Source organism: Zingiber officinale, chromosome 1B (assembly GCF_018446385.1).
Source record: "Zingiber officinale cultivar Zhangliang chromosome 1B, Zo_v1.1, whole genome shotgun sequence".
NCBI classification, from domain to species: Eukaryota; Viridiplantae; Streptophyta; class Magnoliopsida; order Zingiberales; family Zingiberaceae; genus Zingiber; species Zingiber officinale.
This window is the reverse complement of record NC_055986.1, coordinates 142,304,574-142,318,009: the sequence shown is the minus strand read 5'-3', so window position 1 is coordinate 142,318,009 and position 13,436 is coordinate 142,304,574. Positions and strand designations below refer to the sequence as shown.

Here is a 13,436-nt window from a genome sequence, read left to right as displayed (position 1 = left end):
AATCACATTTATGGTCTGTCCTTTCTTGGAAGTGTTTCGAAATTCATACATATACATAATAGTGACACTATAAAAGAGAGTCTCCATCTATAAACACTGGTACACGATGCTATATATTTTGGACACGCTATTTGTTACAGTTTTTTCACTATTCCTCTATAAAAATCAATTACTAACTAGAGCATCGGAGGGTCAACGTCGGGGATCCCTTCCTTGACCCGGCAACTAACATTCTTTATGGCACGCAGGACAGCTTGAGGCCTTCATTTGGTCAACATCAAAGCGGAGTATCCAGCTAATCATCTTCTCAGTTTTCAGATAGAATCATATTATTATCTTCTACCGTACCATTAAATTTCGAATAGGTTGGACGTAATGTAATTACTGCACATATTATAGCAACTAATATTTTATAGTTGCTACTTAATCTATTAAAAAAATTATGTTCAATGATGATGCTAGGAATTGTAATTCTACATAGGGTAATCAGTTGATGATAGAAATTGTAGTACATATATAAAAAGTTCCTTAGACTGATCACAAAATTTAATTTGGAGATTTTAAATTGATGAATAAGAGTAAAAATGATTAAACGTACAGAGAAATTCCTAAATATATGTGTTTCTTCCCTAAATTTTAAAATAGACGTTGGGCCACAGCTAAGGTACGCTAACACATGCCTTCGCTCTTGTTCACATTGAAGCATTGTAATTAATAATTTCGATTTTGTAATAGTTATAATACAGATTTAATTATGTTTCTGTGTCATTGAAATTATAATTGTTATAATTATTATAGTAAATATAATCTTCTAGTTACTATAATAGATATAATTTGTTTATCTAACATTTATATTGTAATAACTACAATTTTATAATTATTATAATACAATTGATTAATTTAGGATTTAATATGTGTGACGGGAGTTTAGGATAACTATATCATTTTATTGGAGTTGGTAGGATGGAGTCCTTTTATATAAAAAAACACTTCTGTGATGATTTAAACAAATAGAGACGCTTTTGATTTTACTAAAAAGAAAGTTAACAATTGTAGAAAAAATTAATAATGATAAAAAACAAGTAATTACGGTCATTTAAATGTCTTTTTGTTGTATTATGGAGTTAGTTTATAATTGACTAAAAAAACATTGGTACAAATATATTTAAAATTGAAAAAAAAAAATCCAACTCCTCTTAGAAAAATTGATAAAAAAAATACATCTTCATTAATGGCATATTATCTAATAATAATAAATATAAAATTATATATGTTTGTTGATGGGAAAAAAATAAAATCATAAATTTAATTAGACTGATTGATTATTTTTAGATAATTGATTGGATCCTATGAAAATTTTACATCGATTACTAGAATAAATAAAAAGACACACATAATGGTCAGTCCAGAAGTCCAACATAATTCGATTACCTATCCTATTTGGATTTTTTTCAATAAATATGTCATAATTAAGAATTGAATCATGAATATTTATGTGATAATTTAGATATTTTACGATGATATCATAATCTCAAGGACGATTAATAGGAAAGAAAGGAATTAAAGAAAATGGATTAGGTAAAGCGATTCTTTAAGCGATGAAGACTTAGATGGCGTTATTCAATTTTCAATTAATCTAGGGGTTACCTGATGAAGATTTTTGAATATAGATACACTAATAAAATAAAATGTACAAATAAGCATTATTAAAATTTGTAAATATCATTTTTAAATTTTTGACATGTTAACTAAACACAGATATATTATTTATTAATATCGCTTCGTCAAGCGTCGATATGTCCGAGTGGTTAAGGAGACAGACTTGAAATCTGTTGGGCTTTGCCCGCGCAGGTTCGAACCCTGCTGTCGACGTTTTTTAGTCTCTTCTCCAAGATCGATCAAGCAGTCATGTGACTCATGTTATTGGTGGATCTTATTGTGGGACCCAAAAATCTTTAGCCTGAGCCGTGCACGTTGTCATGCTGCCATTTTTTTATGCTTTACGAATCAATCCAGCTGTCATGTAACTGTTGAACCTTTTTTGTGGGGACCCTGAACACTTCAATCGTACCATAGAGTCCTGCTAATTAAATTATTGCAAAAGTTAAGACAGCGTCCTCTGCTTTTCATTTTTTACATTTTACACCAGCGATCAAATATATATATTTTCTCCGTTCTAATTACTTAAAATTACTCTGTTTCTTATCAAAAAATTCATTCTTTTATACAAACACTTGAATCTGTTTTTATAAATTTAGATATATAATGTTTAATTAAGTCTTATGTTTATTAGAATTGAATTCTCTATTTTTTATATATGAATTTTAAATTCCAATCTATAGAATAAAGTACACGTCTATAGAATAAAGGGTCGATTGAATAATTATAAATCTATTCAAATTTTAATTTTAATAAATGTATATATATATATATATATATATATATTGAATTTTATTGTAAATATAGCATTTCATTAAATTAATATATTACAATTTTTTTAAAAAAATTTATTGATAAAAGTTATGTAGTGTATTTTAAAATTTGTAGAAATATCATATAATGTGCTAAATAAATAATATATTGACTCTGCTCTAAAATTAAAGGTATGTGCATTGGTCGATTAAAATTGGAAGTTCAGATTAATTAAATTATTAAAAAAATGGAAAATTAGTTTTTATTTTTTGTTCCTGTCTTTTTGTCACGAAGATTTCAACAGTATAGTATTAGTGGCGTAGACTGTACCTGAAGTCGTATGCGCAACCTGAATTCCTACCCGCAAGACATAACCTTGTTATTAGTGGCAAGGAAACGGGACCCATCGTTGATATACTGACGGAACCCTAATAATGTTTATCGACACGTTTAATTTAATTAGGCAGATGGAAGACGGCATCTAATATTCTTTGTAGTCATTGCGTAGCCGTCACGTTTATCTTCCCGGCGCCACCAAGAGATGATAATTGGTGGAGAAACATGGGCCAACTCCTTCATCCTCCAGTTCGTCTTCTCCTGATCACCCTCATCTGATCATCGACTTGATCTCGCCAGGAAGAGTAGTAGGCTCTAATCCCCTTCATCAAGGATTTGAGGAGAGGGACGCAAAGCCCATACACCTTCCTCCTCCGGCCAAATTGTGCGTTTTAGGTATGTTTTCTGTTCTTATATTAAAGAAAAAGGCTGTCTTTTTTTTTGTTTATTTATTGAAGAGATCTGTGTTGGTTTTTCTATCGGGACGTGCTGGATCATGGTTTCAGAGGTAAAGATGGGTAATTGGTGGCTAGTCGAGAAACCGACATGATTAGGGAAGTTCGGTTTTTGCTAGGCTAGCTCTGCACCTTGATTTTCGAACAAGATAGGTCATGGATTTCTGGATTAGTTTTTTTTTTAATCTGTTAGAAACTTGAGGTCTGGTGTTCCTTAGGAGATTTACCTAAGATTTGCAGAAGATAATAATAGTCAAGCGGAGAAATTGGGAAACTCGAGGAGTAGTTGTTTAGGCTGGTTACAGTGGAGAGGCAAGCCAGGTTGTTGAGAGCTCTTTGACACACTTGTATGTTCAAAATGCTATTTTTATCTGGGATTTTCTTTTTGAAAAGGATAGGATAGTACAGGGATTTTCTTGATAATATGAAACATAAACTCTAGTTGACACGGTTAAAGGCGATTTAAATGGTCTAGTGTTGCTAGTGATGCTGTCTTAAGTAAACTTTGATGGCAATATATGATCCCTGTAACCACTGTTTGCTGTAGGTCATAACCTAGATTCTATCAACTGAATAAGCCATTTAAGATTATACTCAATGATGAAAAGCCTTTACTATTTTTTAGAACATTAATCACCTGATATCCTGGATGAGGACTTCTCAAAGGCTGTCTTTTCCAACTCTATTTTGCTTTGAAGATAATGTAAACTAATTAGTGTTGTGGACTAATGAGAATAATCTCGATATATGTCAATAGAAGTACACAAAAATTGATAATATAGTTGCTATCTATATGATTCTGACAAATAAACCATCGTTTCCCTTGTGTAGCAGGTTACCATGGATTCAAGGTTAAGTTTTTTAATTCTTATGCTGGTAATCAGCTTTGTCTCTGCAAATGCCAGGAGTTTAGCTAGTTTGGATATGTTCGGTGAGCTTTTATTGTCATTGGAAATACCTTTTAATCACTACATATTTGGTGCATCTTCTAAGGATATTTCTGAAAATTATAATCGATGTGGTATGCTGTTGTTCCATGGTCCATGTCTGATATGATATCCGTAACTTAGAAGTCGCTGCAAATATTTTCTGTATGATTTAATTGCCCTTCAGTTGTTAAATCACAACTATAACAACTATCAAATTTTATCAAACATGCTAAATGGAAAATATTCCTCGGAAGGAATGCGTTGTAGGGTCCGACTGTAAGATCTCGGCAAGGACTGTTACATCTCCAGAACTCGGGTGTAGTGTTAAATATGCAATATTTTACGTTGCAGAGTCCGACTATAACGTATTGGCAAGGATCACTACATTTCAATAAGAATTTGGGTGTAGTATTAAATAGGCAAGAGTTTTCACACCATAGGTTAGATAAGAACAAATATGATAGGAAAACTAATAATCTAAGATTTGGAATATAGAACATGGAACATAAGAACTCTTACTGGTAAATCAATGGAGGTAGTAGATACGATGATTAGAAGAAAAATTAGTATTTTTTGTTCAAGAGACAAAATGAGTAGGCAAGAAAGCAAAACTGATAAAGAACTAGAGTTTTAAGTTATGGTACACAGAAAAGAGTAAAATAAGAAATGGAGTGGGTATTGTTATAGATAGTTTGTTAAAAGATTAAGTTGTAGTAGTTAGAAAAGAGGATATAATTATAGCTCTTAGGATAATAGTGACGAAAGAAACTATGAACATAATTAGCGTATATGCACCGTAAGTAGGATTAGATGAAGCTACCAAATCAAGGTTTTGGGATGGCTTAGATGAAATATTATAAAACATTCCGCCAAATGAAATGTTTTTAATAGAAGGTGATTTATATGAGGTATGTCGGAGTGAAAAATAAGGAATATGAGAGGGTACATGAGGATTATGGGTTTGGAACGAGAATAACATATGATCTTATATTAGCTAATACGTTTTTTAAGAAAAGAGAAGAATACTTAGTCACATTAAAAAATGAGAATAATAAATCATAAATTGACTTTTTTATAGTTAGGAAGAAGGATAGAAAGATTTGTAAATATTGCAAGTCATCCATGTTGAAAGCTTAACTAGCCAATATAGGTTAGTAGTGTTGGATATACGCCTCAAATATAGTATCAATAGAAAGAAAATATATACGATTCTTAGAATTAAGTGGTGGAAGTTAAAGGATGAGAAACAAAATATATCTAAGGAGAAGGTAGGAGTACAAGTATTAGGTGAAATATACGGTGATTTTAATATGACATGGGATAAGATGGTATTAAAGTTGAAAATATCAGCTAAAAGTGTACTCGGTGAGTGAAAGGACATGCACCACTAAGTAATGAATCTTACTTAATCTTGGTGGTGGAATGAGAAAGTACAAGAGAAAGTGAAGGAAAAATGAATAGCTTATAAGAAATTATATATATGTAAGAACGAGAAAATTTTTAAAAAATATACAATATCCGAGACAGAAGCTAAGAGAGTAGTGAATGAAGCAAAGAATGAAACTTTTGAACGATTATATAAAAAATTGAATACAAAAGAAGGGGAAAGAGACATTTATAGAATAACCAAAGTGAAAAAAAGGAAGACAAGAGATCTTATCCAAATAAAATATATTAAAGATGAATGCAATAGGGTACTAGTTAACGATAGAGAAATAAAAGAGCGGTGGAAGAGGGATTTTCATCAATTTTTTAATGAAGGTTTAGGTGACTAACTTAACTTAGGTAATTTAAGTAGGTCAAATGAACATAGAAATTTAAATTTTTATCGTAGAATTTAAACGTCAGAAGTAGAATAAGTTTTAAATGAGATACACAATGAAAAAGTCGTTGGACCAAATGATATTCCGATAGAGGTTTGGAAGTGCTTAGGGAAATAAGGTATTGAATGACTTACAAAATTATTTAACATGATATTGAAAACGAAAAAAATACATGATAATGGAGGATAAGTACTCTAGTTCCCTTATATAAGAACAAGGGAGACGTACAAAATTATATAAATTATTGACGTATTAAACTAATGAGTTATACCATGAAACTTTGGGAAAAAGTAATAGAAAAAAAATTAAGGAAAGAGATCACGGTGATCGAAAATCAATTTGGGTTCATGCTTGGAAGGTCGACAATAGAAGCTACTGTGGTGCATTGGTAGATGAAACACGTGAAGGAGTAAATGCTAAACTAAAATCTTGGCAGAAATACTAAAAGGGAAAGATTTTAGTTTTAGTAGAATAAAAACAGAATATATGGAATTTAAGTTTAGCAATATTAGACATAATGAGATAATTGTTAAGATAGGAGATGACGAGTTGCTCGGAACCGAGAGCTTTAGATATTTAGGATCATTTTTGTAAAATGATGGAAGGATTGAGAGAGATGTCTTACATAAAATACAAACAGGATGGTTGAAATGGAGGAGAGTGTCAGGTGTTTTATGTAATCGTAAAGTACCTCTAAAATTTAAAGAAAATTTTTATAAAATCGCAGTTAGACTTGCTATGTTATATGAAGTTGAATGTTGGGATATGATTTGAGTATATGAGTAGAAGATAAGAGTTGCAGAAATGAGGATGTTAAAGTGAACGTGTAGACATACGAGAATGGATAGAATAAGAAATGAGAGCATTAGGGAGAATGTCGGAGTAGTATTGATTGAGAGAAAACTCCGAGAGACACGTTTAAGATGAGACGACCAATAAATGTTCTAGTTAGGCATGTGAAATTATGACACACATATCAAACGAGGAAGAGGAAGACCAAAAAAGACTTTGTTAAAAATAATAAAACAAGGTAAAATTTATTTAAATATAGATGATGATATAGTAGGAGATAAAGTTCAATGACGTAAAATGATTCATATAGCCGACCCCATCTAGTAGGATAAGGCTTGGTTGTGGTTTGTTTATATGCTAAATAGAAAGAAACCTCTGAACTTTAAATTCCTAAATCTCTTTAGACAATGTTTTTTTAATCATAAATTTATCCAAATAAGAAGTTTCTGCACCGGTTATTGAATTCATCATCTCTTCTGCTTCTTCTTCTTCAGTTGTGGAAGTGGATAATGAGATTCAAAGTGAAAGTCATATTATAAGGAATGAAAGGTTTTGCACTCTGTGTGAAGAATTTGCTTCTCAGGCTATGCACTATATTGGTGAAAATGAGACACAGACTCAAATTATCAGTACCCTTCACAAAGCTTGTTCCAAGCTGCATTCTCTCAAACAACAGGTGCGTTACGTGCTTTCAGGGAAAGTAGCTTCATTTAATTGTAAATTGCATTTGTGATGAAATGTTCATCGATTGTTCAATGATATCATTTTTGGGCAGTGTGTTATATTGGTAGACTACTATGCACCAATGTTTTTCTTAGAAGTTTCAACAATAAGCCCGGAGCAGTTCTGTGATAAGGTGAACCTCTGTGACGAGACTACCCAAGTGAGTTTGTCCAAGAGTGATGATGCCTGCACACTTTGCCAAAATGTCATTGGAGAGGTTCTTTCCAAACTTCAAGATCCTGACACTGAGGTAGTAGTAAATCCACTGTATTCTCAGATGAAGCATTTTTTAGGCTCTGGTGAAATACTAATCACATTTACCTGTGGGAATTCATCAGCTTGAGGTGATTGAGATACTTCTGAAAGGATGCAACAAGATGGAAAATTTTGCCCAAAAGGTATAGTTCCACAAGGCTTTTGCCAACAGAAGCTGCTGAACTTGTCCTTGTCAAATTCAAAGCATAAATTTCGGATCTCACTCTTGAGATTATATGCATTCTCTATACAATGATGGATTACCTGCAAACCATAAATTTGATTTTCTTAATCGTTAAATTGTGATGCAGTGCAAGAAACTGGTATTCCAATATGGACCGCTGATCTTGGCTAATGCCGAGAAGTTCCTCGAGAAAACTGATATCTGCACTTCGATCCATGCATGCAAGAAAAGCCAGCAAGATGCAGTCTCCTTTCTTGCCAGTGCCTAAGGAATTGGACATAATTTACCAGCTGCCACTGTTATTAAGCAATAATCTGCATCTTTTGGTGTCCTGTAAATTGCACATAAGCTTTCGCTCCCGCTATGTATGTTGATGCACTTAATCTTGTACTTAATTGACCATCAAATGGGCTTTGGGATAGCTGATATTACATTGCATTATAGTTTGCAATATCTATTCACTAAACCCCCAAATTAACGTATGCAGTAACTTTGTAAAAATGCCCTGCATCTGAGTGCATATGCTAAACTTAATTGTAATTTTATTTGCTAAAAAAATTAGGCACATCATCAAGTAGGCGGCCGAATTTTTGTCAGTTGGAGGTTTCTAAATATCGTTAGGTGTACCAAACCGTCGTAAAGTAATTTATGATTTAAAAATTTTTATGGTGCGTTTGGTACGCGCGCTTTTTATTTTCATTTTTTGAAAAACGTACGTTTTCTGAAAAATGATATTAGGTTTACGTTTTTCGTGTTTGTTTTCTAAAAAAAATAGAAAGTGTTTCCTAAAAAACAGAGAATGACAAAAAGTAATTTTTTTTTTTTTAGAAAACGTGTGTTTTTCAGAAAATAAAAATGAAAAATACGCGTACCAAACACACCCTTAATGTGTCAGATGAAATGAATAAAATTTTGTCCGTAGTTTGATATTGGCATAAGTCATCGCGGGGTTGTGGCGATCTCCATGGAGTCATGGAGGGACTGTGATCCCATGTTGACCTCTACCGAGTCGTGGAGGGTTGCGTTACTTTTATGACCGTGTCATCTCTGTCGAATTGCGATGGCTTCGAATTACGAACCTTCGCAACCTTTTAAAGATCATTGTGGGATCGCATATTAAAGAAATATTTTATTTATTCATGTAATAATATCCTTATTTTTTTTATTTGTATCTATGTAATACAATTATATTGAATTAATTAGTCTTAATTGATTCATAGATAGAATCAATTATAATTATATGATGATTGCTAGATATATATATAGTGGAAGATGAAAGTAAGAAATCAGAGTATGGAACATACCAATCGGATGCACTCACTTTACAACAATTTGATCATCCTAATTTGATTCTTGTCTCCAAATTACTCGATGGGAATAACTATAGAAAATGGAGTTGTGCAATAAGAATAACGAGTGTTAAAAACAAAATCGGATTCATCAATGGGACAATCAAAGCACCAACAGCAAAAGATAGCAAGTTTCTAGTATGGGAACGTTGTAATTATATGGTATTGTCATGGATCCTTAACGCCATTCAGTCTGATATCGGTAGGGGTATTATTTATGCTAAATTTGCATTTAATGTTTGGAATGATCTACATGATAGATTTTTACAAGGAAATGATGCCTATAGTTTTGAAATTCATCATAAAATCGTGGAGCACCAACAAAGACATCAACCTATGTGTCTATTTACTACACCAAATTGAAGGCTATATGGGACGAGTTGACTTCTTATCATTATCCAATTGCTTGTACTTGAAGAGATGTTAAGGGCCTTGTTGGATGAGAAGAGAAGGAAATAGTCATGTAATTCCTTATGGAATTAAATGATTCTTTTTCCATCATCCGTAGTTCAAGAGTATGAATCCCCTACTTGATACCCAAAGGTCCATGCCCTTTACAACAACACGAGAGACAAAATGAGGATGCCGGCAATTGAGATGCTATTACTGGATATATTGTAAATTTTGTCCAACGCAAGGTGCATAATCGGGGTCGACAAGTCAAAGAAGTTGAGTCCTATCGATCAACCATTAGCAATAAACAACTTCAATGTTCTCATTATGATAGGGATGGCCACACTATTTATCGATGTTTCTACATTCATGGGTTCTTGTCCGGACACCTCTAGCATGGCAAAGATGTCAAACTGAAGGGAAAGAAAGATATCAACTCCCTAGTCATCTCCTATGTGGAAACCAAACAACTCACTGCCAAGGAGTATGATCAAATCATGACACTTCTTCGCAAAAAAAAAAAAATGGTAACAATGAACCCCTTGTCAACACCTCAAGTAATGACTCTATCTTGACCAATAGCATATGAATACTAGACGGCGGCACCACTGACCATGTGTCAAAGAATCGACTAATTGTAAATAAAATGGCTGCCAAATATCCTACCGTGCAATTATCAAATGGAGGACATGCACAAATCAAATCTATTGGATCCATGGAATTATGCAATAATATAACTATTGATAGTGTGCTTTGATTCCATTCGGAAGCTGAGTCAGATGAGGGTATTGGTGAGATGACGAGAACGTTGACGAAGAGAGGGATCTGGGGTCCAGGGGAATGGATCGTTGACAGTACCCACGATGCTGCAAGCACCACAATCCAAGTGTTGGTGTAGTTGACACCAATGATCAAAGCTGCATTTTAATGAATGATAAGTGGACTAAAATTATATGTGTTGTTGAATCTTGTTACCGAGTGCGCAGGGTTGGCTAACTTGATGGGTCAAGATGACTAGACACCAAGCAGGAAGTCCAGATGTGGGGTTCTAGCAGGAGGTTGAGATGTTTGATTCTCGGTGGGTTGAAGTCCGGATGTGCAATTCTGGTAGAAGGTCGGGATATTCGATTCCCGATTAACGAAGTCCAGATTTGTGATTCTGGCAGGAAGACCTAGTGGGTAAGATTGGACATCAAAGAGGTAACTTGACATTTGGTAAGTGAAGGTAAGTTACTGGAGGAAAGTGACTCAGTAAGGACGCGCCCCAGTTGAGGGGTCAATAGGCGTCGATCTAATTTAGATCCATTTCGAAAACTTAAATTGAGACCCTGATTAGATTCTGATCTTGGAGAGGCAGATGCTAATTACTAAATTACTTATTTTTATTGTGCTAACTTTATCTTGTAGGGTAAATTTTGTTTGTGTTGGACTAGCATATTTTGCAAGGCAAAAGAGCACAAAATGCCTTGGTTGAACAGTACTCGAGACACTTTCTAAGTGACGTAAGGTGCCTTGAGCAGAGCTATGGAAGGTGCCTTCGAGAGCTTGGAAGTTGCCTTCAGTCGGATAACGCAGAAGACCTCGGTGACGATAAGAGTTGATTTTTAGGTGATAAAAGTTGGTGTTGAAGGTACCTTCCATCCCCTTTAAAAGGGCTATTCGACCAAAGCATTGAACACATCTCTTCCACAAGCTTCTACGTGTCCATTTGACGATTCAACTGCTTCGGCTTTATGGTACTGCTTTACTACGAAACTACTGCATTCGACTACAGCTGAGGAGCTGTCCAATATCGAGCCTGATCTGATCATCTTCGAAGGTGTTTGGTAACAAACGTTTAAATTTGTACTTAATTGTTGCATAAAGGAAATATAGCTTGTTACACTTTTTCTATTCTTTTAGTACTTGATCCTCTCTTCCAGCGGTTCCACAAGAGGTCTTTAGTAGATTACTCATTGATAGGTCTGTGAGATCTGAGTCTTGGAGTAAGAGTCGTCGAAGGCTCCGAACCAAGTGAAACTAACCGAGTTTGCATACTTGTATTTTTTTCTTATATTTATATATTTAATTATGCTGCATACTTTTGATTTCAAAAGCAAAAGATTTTTTTTTAAAACCACGTGATTCACCCCCTCTCACATGCGTATCGATCCAACAAGTGGTATCAGAGCCAGATTCTGCGCTGAATTAGTGCATTAGTGCAACCACCAATCAAGCCAGGGGAATTGTTTTATTTTTGGGATTTCATTTTATTTTTGTATTTTGTTTGAATTGGTAAAATTTATCTCTTCAAATAACTCTTTCTCATTTAGTCTTTTTCTCGAAGTTGGTGTAATACTACTCGAGCCTTATTTTTTTTTCCTCCCACAGTACTTACCCCAAGACCTAGTCTTGGAATTTCTCTTTAATTGTGTTGTGCAAGAAAAATGGAGCACAAAGAGACGCTCAAGTGAAATGTTAACGAATCGCCTCCATACGAAATGGACTATTACAGAGTATGGAAGCATCAGATGGAATGCTTCGTAATGATGAATAACTTCAATTCCAATATAGCACTAAGGCGATTTACTCAAGACACAGAAGCAACCATAAAGGTAATAAGTTTAATTTTAAGTTTATTAGCTAACAAAATTACGTGCAGAATTGGAGAACACTAAGATGCTTATAAGTTCTTGACTCATCTGACCAAGCTTCATGAGGATCTATCAAAACTAAAGGATCAAGTCAAAGTCAAATCCAAATGCGAGTTCGAACCAACAGAAAAGCCTACAGAATTAGGAGTCGCATTTAATATTAGTAATATTTATCAAAATACCCCTATCAGTAACAATTTAAATAATATACATGATAGTTTAGAAAAATTTTCTATAAATCTACATGATAATTTTAATATTTATGAAAATACTTTGGTAAATATATTAAACAATTTAGATTTAATTAATTCACTAAATCTAAATTTGAATTTAAATAAATTAATAAATAAAAATCCTAAAAATTCAAATAATAAAAAAAAATTTAAACTTAAATAGAGTAGAAAAATTCAAATGATAAAAATAAAAAACTCAATATAGATCTAAATAAAATTAATATATTTCTTAATAAAATATTTGATAATCTAGATAATGTTCATCCAGAAATTTCTATCTAAAATAAAAATAATTTAATAAATAAAAATTTAAATCTTAAGGATAAATCTACAGATAAAACTAATCAAATAAATTCAATTAATAATATAAATTTTAAAGAAAAAGAAAATATAATGGTAAAATCAAAACCAAATCTAACAAATTCAAAATTAAATATTAAAGATAACATTTTAAATAAAGATAATCTAACAAATTCAAAATTAAAAATTAATAAAAAGTTAAATATTAAAAATAAACCTTTTTAAAGACAATTTAAACAATTCAAAATTTAAAATTAATAAAAACTTAAATATTAAATATAATCTTTTAAACAAAGATAATTCAAGTATTTTAATAAATTTAAAATTAAAAGAAAATTTAAATCTTAAATACCCTCCTTTAAAGAATGATAATTTAATTAATTGAAAATTAAAAACATAAATTGAACTTAAAATATAATTAATTAAACCTTAACTAAAACTTAATCAGGCTTATATGATTTAAGGGGAGACTCTAAATTTGTTGATACTTCAAAAACATAAACTTTACCCATTAACAATAATTAGGGATAAAATTTAACTTGACAAATAGTATTGGAGAAGTTTTGAATGATAGTAGGTTAGGAAAGCTCTGTCTATGCATGTTTAGGAAGATATGACT

The 13,436-nt window shown here is 32.5% G+C and overlaps 1 protein-coding gene and 1 non-coding gene across 3 annotated transcripts; both read left to right on the top strand.

The window, feature by feature from the left end:
* Positions 1-1,790: 1,790 nt before the first annotated feature.
* TRNAS-UGA lies at positions 1,791-1,872 on the top strand. Its single transcript has one exon. It is a non-coding gene; the product is annotated as a tRNA-Ser (tRNA).
* A 1,052-nt stretch (positions 1,873-2,924) lies between these two features.
* LOC121982681 (prosaposin-like) lies at positions 2,925-8,347 on the top strand. 2 transcript variants are annotated; one of them, XM_042535801.1, is made up of 6 exons: positions 2,925-3,144; positions 4,038-4,134; positions 7,242-7,423; positions 7,523-7,720; positions 7,809-7,868; positions 8,037-8,347. In XM_042535801.1, exons 2-6 carry the CDS (start codon positions 4,044-4,046, stop codon positions 8,175-8,177), a joined length of 672 nt encoding a protein of 223 aa, XP_042391735.1. In that variant the 5' UTR covers positions 2,925-3,144; positions 4,038-4,043; the 3' UTR covers positions 8,178-8,347. The 2 variants fall into 2 exon arrangements, with proteins under 2 accessions (XP_042391735.1, XP_042391738.1); XM_042535804.1 differs by having other exon boundaries at positions 4,035-4,134.
* Positions 8,348-13,436: the final 5,089 nt, after the last annotated feature.